This window comes from Tympanuchus pallidicinctus, unplaced genomic scaffold (genome assembly GCF_026119805.1).
Source record: "Tympanuchus pallidicinctus isolate F22 unplaced genomic scaffold, pur_lepc_1.0 scaffold21, whole genome shotgun sequence".
NCBI classification, from domain to species: Eukaryota; Metazoa; Chordata; class Aves; order Galliformes; family Phasianidae; genus Tympanuchus; species Tympanuchus pallidicinctus.
The window spans coordinates 8,682,998-8,697,963 of record NW_026294733.1 but is presented as its reverse complement, the minus strand read 5'-3'; the positions used below and the strand labels follow the sequence as shown (position 1 = coordinate 8,697,963).

The following is a 14,966-nucleotide window of genomic DNA, read 5'->3' as shown; positions in this document are numbered from 1 at the left end:
CACGCATCTTGCTCTTTGTGACCATGTGCCTAGATACAGCCAGAACGAACACAACTATCTGGAATGTCTGCAGCTCACCAACCAGCCTATCTGAATGCAAAGCTGGGCTGCCCCTGAGCCTCACTGGCTGCATATGATCTGGCTGCACATCCAGCTTTTCCAACACTGTTTAGAACCCCTATTCCTTTCCCCCTCCCTCCCAACACTCGAGAAGAGTGCAGTGCAACGTTTAAGTCATGTTCTTTTCTTGTATTATAAAAGCAACTCAAGTGCTGGGGAAAGCCAGGCAGTTCGAGTGATCCCAGAGATGAACATGGGAAGCCCACCCCCCCCCCGGCTCACGGACCCGTTCCTATAGCAGCAGCCACACTTCAGCTGATGGCAATTCCCCCCCTCCCCCGTTCAAAGGCACTGGACACCCAAGGCCACAGCTCACCTGCCTCAGCAAGCATGTTTCTGTCCTTCACTCACTTAGCTTTCATTTATAGAAGCCCAGACTGGTCCCCAGAGAGCTCAGGACAGCAGCCCGCAGCACTACATCCCGCAGCGCAGAGCTGGGTCTGCAGGCTGATGCTCACTGCCACTGCCAGCTAATTGGCACAGTCAATAGGAAGTGTCACAGAGTAGGACAGTGTGTGTTCAGCACTTCGGTTTGGTTCTCATTTTACTCCTGTGCATTCTATGTAAAAACAAATAGCAATAGCTGTGTTTTACATGGATTAGTCACTGTTTCTGATATTTCTCATATTTAAAAGAACTTCTGCTAACGATCTCACTTCACCTTCTCAGATCTCCAAGCATCTGACATTACCTCTAAACAAGCTCTATCGCCCTCATCCAGTCTGCCTCAGCCCCATAGCATGGCTCCATCCTACAGACATCCCTTTCCTAAGGGATCATATCCTACACCTCATGCTATACTCACACACAGGACTTCTCCCTGGGCCACCAGAAGCAGCCCATACAGCAGTGGCAGGGCTCACAGCTCAGCCCAGACCTTCAGCACCAATGCAAGTTGCAATTCCCACACCAGCTACTTTTTCAGCATTTACTTCTAACGCCTCACCCAAACACTGACCTACTTTGTCAATGCATACTTAGCTATATATGCATACATTAATTTCCTTCAATCAATGCAACTGAAAGAATTATCATTCTTAGTCCAGGTAGTCTACAAAAACCAAGTTGAAGTCCTCCAGCAAATCAAATACTCCTGCTAACCTTGCTTTGCATATCTAAGTAAACCTACAAACTGATTCAGAGAACCAAAATCAGTGATGAATGCACATAACTATTAAGAACACAGACCTTACCGGCAGAGGTCTTTGAGCTCTCCTCCTTTCTTCCATTAATTGTGTCCTTTATTCAATGTCCTTCTAATAATTGCCAAATCAATGGCAGAAACACGTGCTTCTACTGTTCCACACCCAAGAAGACAAAGGACAGTGATACTGCAGAGACTGCAGTGCCCAGGATGAATGAAGTCACTGAAATCCTAACAACTTTTTTCCTCTGAACTGCTTTGCAGAGTTCCCAAGCAGCAGCACTGAGTCCAGCAAACATGCAGAACAGTGCCCTCCAGATCTGCACGCAGCAGATCCGGGAAGGACATCCAGAAAGAAGCCAGCATCCTGTTAGGTGTCACCTTCACAGTGTCACAGCAGATGGAATTACAGCCTGCAGAGCAGCACTAAGACAGCATCCATCTCTGATATTTAAGCTGTCTGCCCCGAAAGGCAAACCGGAAGTGACATTGCTGCCCGTAGCGCCAGCTCAGTGCCCCTGCACCAAGTCAGGGTTTCCCAAGGAAGCACACTGTGGGGGAAAGCTCTCCTGCCGCAGAGTCCAACCCCTGTGCCTCCTTGGTTACTGCAGCAGCAGAAACAGAGCCCTGAAAGCACAGAGTAGGGTTGAGGCACAGCAAGGTGAAGGATCCACACCTCCCAGGACCCAGCAGTAGAGGGGCAGGAGGCCACAATGCGCCACAGCCATGACAGGCTCTGGGACAAAGCTGTCCAGCCCTTCCACCTGCAAGTAAGTGCACAAGTGGCCTGCACATCATAAGCTATGGTCTGCTGCACTCTCATGATGAATCCAGAGGCAACCACTTACCACTGTCAGGATAGAAGGAAAAGAATCTAATCCACATCCCATCCAGCCTCTATCTTTACTCAATAAAATGATGCAGACAGGTAGTCTAGCGAGAGAGATCAGGGCCTAACACAAAGAAGTCAGGAGTAAAATAAGACACAGTGCTCACTATTAAAAAAAACAATGAGATTTGCTAATAAATTAATGCCTTCTATTCTTCCTCAATAGCATACAATAAAAATATTCTCAGAAAAATACAACGCAGAGCCTCACAGCAACAAGAAGCGATGCATTTCTTCATACATCAGCCATTCCCCTATCCGCACCCAAACCACTTGATGGACTAAGTGCCCATCTCGTTAAGTCAACAAGTCACCTCTTAGGATTCAGTCTCAGAAGGACCAGATTTGTTTACCCCGGTTTTGTCCTTTCTTTAAAGCTAAACAAAGGACCTAACGCTCTTCAAGCGCAGAGCGCTGCACGTTGGTCCCCTGTGTGTCCAGTCACCAGCTCGAGTGCAGTGATGCTCTGACACGGCAGACGGTAACGAATTCTCAGCGCTCATTGTAAATGCAACAACTTTCCAGTTACCTAGAAACCTTATTTCAAATCAACACAAGTTCAGCTTTGTACAGCAGAGCCTCCAGGCACCAAAGGGACATCACCTCTGCTGTCTGTCTTTTTGCTTACAATATATGACAGCAAGGGGAACTTCTCTGAGCATCAAGCAGAGAACCTACCTGTGACCGGCTAAGCAAACAAGTAAACAGGACTAAGAGGGCAATTTGTTACAGCTGTGCAAGCCAGAAAAATGAATACATAGTCCTCAGTGAATTGAGTGCACTGCCTTGTTTTTTTGTTCAGTTGAATCAAGGCATCCCAGAAGCAGGCTGCAAGAAAGCAGGAAAGCTAAATTGGACAACACAGCTTTCAAGAAAGAACTCAATGGGGAGGAAAAAACATGGGAACTCTGCTAGCCTTTCCCATCCAACATAGATGCATTTTATATTCTCCCCAACACAAAACTAAAGAGCAAAGGAGAAAGAACTCAAACATCAGTAAAGAGAAGCAATTCCAAGGTGAGCTGTCAGAACACTGGGGAAGGGTGCAGTAAGCAACACACATGAAGTACACACAGAGCCCTGGAGCTGACTGTTGCAGTACAGGAACATGTACCTCCATTTTCATGCACAGGATATCAAAGTTTAGACCATTATATTTGTTCATTAAAATCAGTTGAGAAAAACATCTTAACAAGTTTCCATGCCTTTCTTAGCATGTTAAGGTTCATAATGCTTCTTGCAGTTCTCTGCTTCACATGTTTTGTTCAAGGCTTACTGATTATCCTAATAAAATAACACACAAAAGCGCACAAAAAACCCTCTTAGAGTGAAAATTAGAGCATCGGATCTATTACACCACTCAGCCTTTCACCTCAGCTGGAGGAACATTAGGGCCTTTGGACATCTCATTTCAATGAGAAGGTTATTTAGTTCTGGAGAGTTTGCAGCAAAGTATTTAATCGCTAAAGGATTTGCAAATGATACATGAATATGCATGCAGCACTTCTCACCACGATATAAATCCTATTGTATATTTATGAATGGATTGCTTTGCCTCTAGCATCTACATGTATATAAACACAAGTTTTATTCTTCCTCCCTTCTTTTTAAGGAGGTGCTTGAACAAATTTGCATTTTTTGAAATCTATTACCTACAATGCATTTCTTGCTTCCCCCCTTTAAAAAACAACAACAACTCTCTACATCTCCTCCTTCCATAAGGGAAAACGCATACTGTATGAGAGGCTTTAAACACCCTTTACGCATGTCCCCGAAGGAGCTAAGCAACAGTGGTACACAACTTGAGACAGAAAACAGGAATGACAACAGCCAGAGAGAGGAGGAAAAAGTATTCAGAACATCTGAGTAGGGAATAAAGGTATGAAGTGACAGGTCAATAGCTTGCTTTTGATTGCAAAAATTCTAGCTAAAGGGAAGTAAATCCTCCACAGGCGTCTAGGAAGCAACATAAATACTAAACCTCCTAATGCAAAAACCTTGTGCCACTGATGGAACTCCATTATTCCTTTCATCAGGCACCCGGACTGCTCAGGAAGCAGCATTTCAGCCTGTCTTCAACAATGTTTGGCACGATGTGCTACCGCCCTTCAGGAGGGTATTGGCACACACCTGCCTAACGACCTCAGAGAAGTAATTTCAGCAATGCCTTTAAAGATACTTGTTGGAATGATTTAATTTAGGTTATTTCATTGCAAATCTATGCTGTAATAAACCTGTTGGCAAAAAAGCACTCGCCCGCATACAGCACTCCATCAGAACCAAGTCACAGCAGACTTCCAAGCAGAATGATTGCAGGGGTGAATTACCACCACTTGCACTGCTTTTATTCCTGTTAATACACAGCAGAACTCTTAGCATTGAGAACTTAAGTGCCTCAGCCATCCTCCTCCTTCAAGGACTTGGTGTCACTTGGCTCTGCATGGGAAACAGAAACCCAGGTTACAGCCCTCTTCTGCAAAGGGGAGACCCACTGCAGGGAGCAGAAGGGCAGATGCAGCAGCCATAGGAGCACAACAGAACATGATCAACGCATGACAAGTTCTTTCTTCTCCCAAATAATCATTGCCTTTTTACACACCTAATCCAGGCTGCCAACTGCAACACACTCAGCTTAAGTCGTGCCTTGCCATGGTAATAAGAACAGAGAAAAAGATCCTCAGGAAGGAAGAAATGTAAAGAGCACCAAACCACAGCAACCATGCCTGGAACAAGGACTGCCAGACCACCGAAGTTACTGAAGATGCAACAATACCATCAGAACTACAGGAGAACCACTATCCAAGGCTGCAGCAGCCTGTCCCAGGGAAGCAGACAGAAAGTACACCAGGATGCAGTCAGGGTATTAGCCACAGCCTACTGGACAAATAGGGAGTAAAGATGAGAAAATTCAACAAGGAGCATTTGTTTTAGGGCTAAGAGTGGCATTTACAAAAGAAGTGTGAAAACAAACCTGAATGAAAGATGTCACTAAGTGTGAGCTGTTCAGCTGCAAATTGATCTTGGCAACTAATTTCAATCTGCAACTCTCCTGCAAAAGATCCAGGCAGGTTCCTAAGCCATATAACCCTCCCCTACCATCCCACACATTCTTCCTCTAAAAGTGAAGTGAAGCTTAAAGAGGAAGGGCAAACTAACGCCTAACTATGTTTGTTTCTCTGATTTTACATGTCTTAAGTATTTGGGCTCAGAACATGCCTCTCTTAGCATTGAGCAATGAAAGACCATGACAGCAGATACCCTCTACATCTAATTATTAGAGAGCTAGTCGCATGAGGAACTAGCAGTGCTATCAGATCTTCTCTGAAGAATTAACAGATGGCCTATGACAACACATTTACCTTTACTCAGAATTACAGACTGTTTCAGCTGCCCACGTAGCAAACCATCATCACTCTAACGAAGCTGAGAGCTGCACAGTCTATTGCAGAGCACAACAGGTGCAGCTGCTCATCAGCAGAAGTACATGCCAAATAAAGTAGCAAAATGTTAAGATGGAAGATTGCAGAAGGTTCTTTATAAGACAGAACATACTGGGGAGAGCTGTTAAGGATTAACCCTTAAAACTGGCTTCCCATCCTTTAGTCAGAAGTGCTTCACCAAGAACACGCACTTAACTGGAACGCCTTCTCAGATCGGATGCTGTCTCTCACCAAGACAGCACAGAAAGAGTGTGCCCCTGTGCAATAAATAGCTTGCAAGAGGTGACACCGGGAGTCTCAGCTTTGCTGCTCTTCCTCCCTGCTAGCAGTCTATCAGCAATCAAATACTGGGACAAAGGAAGGGAGCAGCAGATGAAGACAGTGCAAAACAGCAGAGGAGAAACTATGACAGAGATACAGGAGAGCTCAGAGCCTGAAAGTTACTTACCAGAAGTCAAGGAGGCTTGGAGCCCTAACAGCAGCTTTTTTTGGTTATCGCTCACATCTTTGCAGTATCACATTTCTGGCCCAGCTTCACAGATTGAAGGAACTGCAGTTTATTAGGCACTAGAGAGACTTTGGAGAAAGAGCATAAAGCAGAGGGATAAGCTCCATTCACAGACAGCACGAAAGGGTGTTCTAACATTCAGAGCACTGGGTTAGAGGAAAACTATCAGAAGACACAGATCACCAATCACACAGAACTGAAATAGGGGAATGACATCCATAATAACTGGAAAGGCATCACACATTTTACAGAGTAAGCTCAAGATAAATTCTGAAGTTCCTATATTCAAAGTTTAAAAGCAAAAAAATAAGAAGTCTAAAGCATCTAGTGTCACAGAAAGCAACAGGATATGGATAACAGGCACAACATTGCCCCTTCCTGCACACACAGGTTAACATATAGACAGAACAACGCTCACGGAGAAAATGCAGAACTCTGCATTTAATTATACAGAGATTTGTCCATGGAAGATCTCTTCTGTGGACAAATCTGCCTATTTCTATCTTACTGGAAAACCTCCTCATAGAGATGCACCTGTCAGGCAGCCCAAAGCACTCTACATAAGCTTCCAGATAAGAATTAAAAAGTCCTTCCAAGGCAACAGATTTTACCCTTGCTGCTTAGATTTTCTGCGGTGCGAAATACGGCTGACATAAGAAAGGACAAACAGCAAGTTTGACTCACTGCCCTACTGACTGAGCAGCTATTTGGGGCAGCTGGATGTGGAGAGTTTTGAGGAATTTCGGAAGAAATCTAATCGAGTGGGTGAAGTGACAGCTGAGGTGAAGAGAAATGAGATGCTGAAACACACTGACCAGCATACAGGACAGAGTGCTTTAAGCTCCCCGTCCTCTGCAGGGTGAACACGTGCTGCTAATCAAGTACACCTGAGCTCACCACTAACACCTTCCAACAAAACTTTTGTACAAACTGCTGATTTCATTTTCGGTTTAACCACCACAAAACTCCACTACATCCAGTGCCGATCATCCCAAATTAGGCAAGTCATACAATTCTATCTTTGAAAGGTTTCCTTTAGTTTTCCCTCTCTGCTTTACAGGAACTCATTCAGATCACCAATAGGACACAAAGCTTCGTGGTTCCCTCCAGCATCACTCCATCAATCCTAGGCCGTATCTGGAGAAGCACTACCAACACAGAAGCAGCTGCCAGCAGTATCTCTCTGAAAAGGAGAGTCTCCGGATAGCTGAGTCCCAACAACAGCTCAAGTCCTATGTAGTACAGAAGACTGTGCTAACAGATGGCAAGGAATCAAAGCAGCACCACTGTGAACAAAGGCTGGACTGCAGCAGCCAGAGCCTGCCTGAACAGCAGCCACCCAGCAGTTAAGGAGAGGAGCATCACTTCTAAAGCACAGCCCTCTCAAGATGCTCTTCCAGATCAGCGACATAAGATGCAGAAGCACAATACATGCATGTGCCCAATGGGCTCAAAATGAATCTTTAGAACTACAGAAACAAAATTGGCTGAAAAGTTTCCCCCTGCACCAACCTGCAGTGAAGCAAGCAGTGGTTCCAACTTTAGAGCACCAAAATTCTCTCAAACACAGAACAGGTATGAATGACTGCTTCCTGCAAATCAATACTGCTCATTGGGTACTTTAAATCAATAAAGCTTTTCTCCACAGAGTAAATTCTCTTGAAACAGTGATTAGACATTTTAGGACAACTAAATAGTTTCATTAAACAATACCATTAGTCATAAAACATCAGCTTGACACCTCAGCCAGAAAGCACTCCATCAGAACTAATTAATCCCCACAGCACCTCCACGAGACTGAGAGCACCATTCATCTGTTTTTAAATGTGCTAGGCATTTCTCTTATGGAATACAGAGGTGGGGTGGAAGTTATAAGTACCAGAACAAACAGAGCAAGCTGAGCCAGCAGAACACATCCAAGAGCATGAGAAAGCAGAAGAACACTGACAGCTGTAAGACTTGGCTTCTCTGTGTCTTCCCGCTGCAGACCAAACCTCCTGTGAATACCCAGAGAGTCTTCCAGATGTCATCTGACTGGCTGAGTGGCAGTGAAAAATGGTTATTATTCTACTGGGAGCAGTTTTGTCTGTTGTTTGCTCAGCAAATTATCTATGCATGCAGCTTGAATGTGTGTGGGGGGATGGACAGGAAGGGGGAGCAGTAACCTCAGGCTCTGTGAATGAGAACTCTGGGTTTTATTGGAGCAGTTAAAACTAAGTTCTCACTACCACAAGCAAAGCACATAACCTTACTGAAGTATCATGAATGGCAAGCAGCCAGCAGAGAAGGTATTTCCCTCTGAGGAAGTGGCTGATCTACACAGCTCCTGGACACATGCACGTGGCAGCAGCAGCCCACTCATTCCAGCCTCTGCCATCCACCAGCCCTTGGCCACTTGTTCAGCTGCCACATGCCCTGCCAGGGGCATCAGCAGGGCACCCAGGCTGAGCCAGCCAGCCGCAGTACTGAGCAATGCGAGGAGGACTTTCCACTAACACATATACAGTCTCCCCCTGTATGGCAAGGCCATGCAATTCTCCCAAACTTGACACAGCCAAGTGCCACACCGACCCCAGCTCTTTCACACAGCACTACCAGCCATACCTCTGTAATGTGGGCAGCACCACACCTGCATGCTGAGCAGAGAGCATGGTGCCTCAGCACCTCACCGACACCTGCTGGAACAGGGGACACAATCAATCATCTACCAACAGACTCCTCAGTCACTGCGATGAGAGCCCAGCAGCAGGTCAGCCACAGGACCGCTCCCCGTGCTGCCAGCACAGATTGCTTTGTCTTCAGGGTGTTCCGTTAACAGTTATTTTTTTGGGACCAACCTTTCTGGGTCTTTCACTATGTTTTCTCACACAACCTAGAAGATTTCAAATCAGATTCAGACACCATCACATTTGTCACCAGCTCCTCTTTCCACAGCTGCACTGTGAAGGAAGTGCCAGTGACAGCTCCAGGACACTCTGTGCCACAAGGCAGGGTTCACTCAGGCTCTGCTACACAACGTGCCCTACCTGCAGAACGCAGTCAGAAGCTACAGGCAGAGCTGGCACCCCCAGCTCTGGGCACAGCCAGCCCAGGCCACAGCTGCCAACATGTCCTTGCAGTGTTCCTGAGCTGAGCGCAGCCACCACAACCTCCTGCCTGGAACCACCTGTGCCAAAACAGCTCCCACACTGCCATGCAGGACCCGGATCAGCTGCTGCTGTTAAACAAATCCAGACAATGAGACATTTACCAGCCAGAGCACGTTCTGGATCAGGCTTCCTGAACGGCTACAGAATTCCATTCCAACAGCAGCAGCTCCAGCTGTCCCAGTCAGCAGTGCCACCGGGCCCAGCACAACAGCACAGGGATAGCCACCTACACGTTCACCATACTCACATCTTCATCATTTACAAGCTGGTTTTCAGTAGAGCTACTTTGCTATGAAAACACACAACCTGCACAGGGGGAAGCTGCTGATCCCCTGCTCAAGTGAGCTGCAGTCAGAGACAGCTTCACAACTTCACAAGCTGGCAGCCCTTCTGATGTACAATTTAAGCCCTCCCCACAAGAAAGGCAACCTTGTAGAGCAGAAGATGAAGCTCAATCTAAACTATGGAAACCCAGCAGTGGATGTGAGCACAGTGAGGGGTGGGTGCTGCATTTCTGCAGTGGTGACAGTGGGTCACCTCTGCTGGTATATTTACAAGCACAGCATGCAGGCTCTCATTCATTACTGGTGAAAATGCACAGCTACTGGTGGTGACTGTGTTGGAAAATGGTATTTTATAGCTGAAAATTTGTTCTATCAAACAGTGTTCTTGTGTTCTTTGTATCTGCTGTAGTTTTCACGGAAATAAACAGGAGGCATTTACTTTCAGAGTAACCTATGCATTAGAACTTATATTAACTTCCACTTACTGAGGGGGGAAAAAGAACCCAAAGAACAGTACGAATCCTACACATTGAGACACCTTCTCCCAAAGACAGCATTTGAAGTGATTACAAAGACTGCATTTCTGTCACTCAGCTGTGTGCTCACAGAAAATGGCTTTTACAGACACAGGTGGAACTGCCTGTTCTTTATAATAAAAGAATCAGCTATTTGGGGGAATATAAACATGAGAAAGACGCAGATCTACATACACCTGACAGGGCATTAGGGCAACTAGCAGTAACAAGAGATAACAGCAGGCCAGCCAGCAGCACGCCGTGGTGCTGCCAGTGATAAAAAAAATGCAGAGAAAAGAAATGAGGATTTTGTCAGGACTTGGTCTTCTCCTGACATTGATTTTCACCTGCAGAAAAACACAGCTCCCTTCTTTCTTGAGGCTTTTGAGTGCTCTCCCTTCAAGTCTTTTTACTGTTAACAATTCTTACAGTTTAAGTAGCTAAATTTCACATTATTGCAATGATTATAGTTAATAGGCAAATAATCTAAGTAGCAGGTACTCACATATGAAGTTTCAGCAAGATGCTCACACTTCATTCTTTAATACAACAAGTTTGGAGATCAAGTGTGCAGAGCAGACCAGGTGTGAGAAGCTTCACGAGCAGAATAACAGAAGAAACACAGCACGCTGCAGCACCTCATAGAGCCCGGCAGGAAGGCTTAAGGGGGGCACAGCAAGATGATTATGCTCTCTATATAACATTAGCTGGTCTTCATCAAGATCTTCAGGCTCTTTAAGCCCAGCATATTCACAAGTAAACAGGTGGCACTAGCTTTAAGAGCACAAAGTATGCTCCATGTGACAACAAATACACTGACATACATTTGCCCTGAACCCTGGCACATCCCTTCTTATCTTCACCAGAGCTTTGCAGGTTCAGAGTGGAAGAAGTCTCTGTATAGAGTATGAAGTTGACTCAGAGAGACAGTGCAGAATCTGAGCTTTCTTTTAGGAAGCGTCTCCAACACGCACATCGTCATAGCCTTTGAAAAATGAAGGCACCAACTGAGGCACTGCCGTCTCCCAGAAATGCAAGTACCTTCTGTGGTTCAGTAGCTTCCCCAGAATGACTTCAGCAGCTCTCTGGGTTTGTCATCTTCCACACTCAACAGAAGCCCAGTGACTTGGACAAAGCCAGCTCCATCTACAACAGCTAGAAAAACCCACGTACACCAACAAACCAGGAGCATGAGAACACAAGACCTGGAGAATAGGACATGTTTACCAGGCACCTTCCGGAAGCTTCAAGGTAGAAAACCCACTTAAAAGACAGTTTGAGGCAGATCAAGAAGTTCCCTCACACAGTGCAGAGAACCCACGGACAGCACACACCCTGGTATCCAGATACCTGTCTCCAAACCCAATGTCTGATGAAAGCAAAGTCTCATTTGAGGCACTGCGTTGCTGCAGCTCCTGCTTTTAAACATCACTGTGCGTCAGACAGCAGCTGGGGCTGATGTTTGAGACACACTCTTACCTCTGATTTGCTAATCAGCCCAGCAGCTTACAGAGCAGGTGCATCCCCTGCAGCTGGGACAGGACTCCAATACGCTTTAACCACATGCTGGTGGATGCCTGGAAAATCACGCTTGCCTTTAGAACTAGGAATAACAAACTGATTTTTCTCCCAGCTCAGTAAGGCTGAGTCACCTGTCACAATGCATCCAAGTCCAGAATTACCTAACACAGGACAAACTTACACCTAAAAAAAAAAAAGTCAGTTATTTCTGCACCCTTCTATATAGAGAAAAAAATATCTTTTTTTCCCCATCTGCCCTCTAGAAGTGCCTCACAGCTTTTTTAACCAGAAACCTTGCCTACAGGATACCCAATTCCTCTGTTACACTGTAGCACAGTAATGGTTACATTACAAAATTCCTCTCTGGATGATTTCCCTAAACACTCTAAAATCCCCAGGCCTCCTCATCTGGAACAGCCCCACGTGATGAAAGGTAGGAGGCACCCCAGCACACAGCAGGCCCAGCCAAGCTGTCAGAGCATCACTCAGGTCACCGCAGGACAGCGACTCGCCCAGGTCGCGGTGACTCTGTACCACTTGAAGTGCAACGGCCCCTCTTACCAACAGCCCATCTGAAGAGGTGGTGCAGCGAGCTACAAACAAAAAAAACGGCAAACCTGCAGGGATGGCAGTGCCAACCCAAGTGCAAACCCGACACCAGCTGTGATCCCAACTGTAATGGGCAAATGGGCAAGTCTGTGCCCTGAAGCTAGATGGTATTCCTGCTCACAGCTTTTTCCACTAAATTAAGCTGGAATGAAAGACTGAGGGAGGTTCAAAACCTTCATGCCCTTTTTTTAGCCACTAGTTGTTGCTCACTAAATAAGCTAACCAGGTATTCTAAAAGGACAGTCACAATGAGATCTCACCACTGAAAGGCAATGGGGTTCAGAATGAGCCTTCAAACATAAATCTTGCCCACTTCCCTGAAGTTTGCAGTTTAACAATCACACTACCTAGTATCTATTGCTTCCTCCTGGATCAAGGATAGCATACATGAGCAGAGCAAAGAGAACACTGCAGCAAACACACACAATCACCTCTCAGCTGCAGCTAATTCACACACCATGTCCATGCAGAGAAATGCTGAACACACACCATCAGATGCACAGTGCCTAAAGCCAACCTCCCTATAGCAGGGACAGTTATGCCTGAGCTGCTCAGAAACTCCCATCACCTGGTGTCCACCGAGCTGTCATCAGCTGAAAGAGAAACTTATTCTCGTAAGTACAGCAGACCATGTGCCAAACTCATTCAAACACGTGGTCCCCCATATGACAGGTGAATGTTTTAACACTGAAATGGTTCAGCAGTCGATCAGTGAGCTCTTCCAACCTCGCTGGTGTTCTGAGGCAGGAGGAGTGCCCAACAGCCTGAGTTCACAGCAGCCTGGTCACACTGCTGGAAGATGACTCAGAAGCAAAGCCCATCAGGGCAATGTGTATTCAGGTGTATTACTATGTGCACAACAAACACGTCCTGTGATAGGGCCTGTTGGTGATGAATGCTCTCTTTTAACAGCAGTGAGCAGTCAGCCCTGCACAGATAAGGCAAGTCTTCAGCTGCTTCTGTGTCTGACTCACAAGCATCGACACACCAGAACTGCTATAAGCTGCCATCAGCCCTAAGAGATTTCTCACTTATCTTCACCAAAAATAAAGACACTAAGAAAGTATCCCCACTTTAAGCTCATATCAACTTTTACCAAGGTTAAACAACACACTGAGGCACAAACGTGCTCTCTCAGCTCTTCCAATCACTTCACTGAAATATCAGCTTGAAACACATTCCAAACCTTCAGCAGTCCAACAGGTTACACATTTGTCACCAGGATACAAAAGGATTCCTCCTGGAATGCAGAACACTCCTTAAAATCCTGTAAAACTGCACAACTCACTTCTTTTCAACATCAGCTGAGTTATGCAGCACCGGAATAAAACACAGTGCCGGCATCCCACGTGGGATCCCGCAACGGGAGCCCCGCAAAGAGCAGGGGCTGAGCAGGGGAAGTGGGAAACCAGCGTGGTGCGGGGAATACTTGACACGGAAGGAAGCCCGCAAGGTGCGCTCACAGCACACGCCGACCACGTTCAGCGGTCGAGATTTGCAGCTCATCGAGACGGACGTCCGAGCCGCGTGCCAGGGATTCCCGACACGGCACCCGAGGCGGGAAGCGCTCGGACCCCGCAGCGCCCCAACGGGGCTCCCCGCGCCCGCTCGCAGCGGCTGCCCGACACGGCGCCGGGACAAAGAACCGCCGGGACTCGGCCCGAGCGCGGGGCGGCCCGCTTCGTTCCCGTGGCTCTTCAAAGTGAACGACGCCGGGAAAGAACCCCTCGGGAACACGGAGAGCCGAGCGGAGCGCCCCAGGAAGCGGCGACCCGCGCGTCCCACTGCCCCCCGCGCGGCGCTGAACTCGGAGGGCCGCGGCACCGCCCGCGCTCCACGAGCAGGCGATCGGGGCCGCGCGCCGAGGGGGGACGCGCCGCAGGTACGGCCGCTCCGGGGACGAAGGAGGGCGGCAGCGCCGCAGGTGAGGGCGGGCCCGGCCCGCGGCGGAACGGCACAGAGAGGCCGGGCCCGGCGCCGAGCCCCGCAAGGCGGCCGCTCCCCGGGCAGACGGCCGTCCCCGCCCCCCACCGCCCACCTGTCGCGGGGGTCGATCCAGCTAGTGGTGCGGCTGCCGTGGTCGATGTAATACACCTTCCCGTCGTAGTCCCGCGCCTCCTCCCAGCCCGCGGGCAGCGGCAGCTCCTTCCGCGGCATCGTCCCCAGTGCCGACCGCGCCGCCCCATGCAGCGCCCTGCTCCGCAGCGGTGGCCGACCCCAGGTTAGGGCCGGGCCGGGCGGGCGGCGAGGAGCGGAGCGGGGCCGCGCCGGCCCAGCCGCGCAGAGAAGCGCCCCAGGCGGCGGCGGCTCCTCACATGCCGGCCCCGCGGCGGGGGTGGGGCTTGGCGGGGGGGCGGGACCCGGAGGGGCGGGGCGGGAGAGCCCTCGGAACACGCTGCGGAGGGACCCGGCCCCTCGCCGTCCCACTCCCGCGCCGCTCCGCCGCCTCGGGCCGCCCACGCTCCCCCGGCCGGGAACGCCGCCCTCGCGGCCCCGCCCCTCCGCGCGCGGCACCGGCGGGGCGGACAGCGCCCCCTGCTGGAAGGGCGGAGGCCTGGCGGAGCCGGAACGGGGGCGTGGCCCCGGGGCGGGAGGGGCGGCCCGCGGAATGCCCGCTCGTGCCCGGCAGCCGCTGTCTGCGGTTCGGCGGCGAGCAGCCGGCCATCTTCCGACGGCCGTTTGTGCGTGGCGCAAATCTCCCCGGACGTGCGCGCAGGCGGCTTCGATTGACCTGAGAGACCACCCCCCACGTGACCCTTCTTGGTCTTATCCCGCCCGCCACAGCGG

The 14,966-nt window shown here is 48.8% G+C and overlaps 1 protein-coding gene across 1 annotated transcript in view; it reads right to left on the bottom strand.

Annotated features, from left to right (window-relative positions):
- WWC1 (WW and C2 domain containing 1) overlaps nt 1–14,461 on the bottom strand; it is a 62,610-nt gene extending 48,149 nt beyond the window's left edge. The window contains exon 1 of the mRNA XM_052684876.1: nt 14,218–14,461. Coding sequence (XP_052540836.1) covers nt 14,218–14,336 — 119 coding nt within the window. The 5' untranslated portion in view covers nt 14,337–14,461. The remainder of the gene's footprint in view (nt 1–14,217) is intronic.
- Nucleotides 14,462–14,966: the final 505 nt, after the last annotated feature.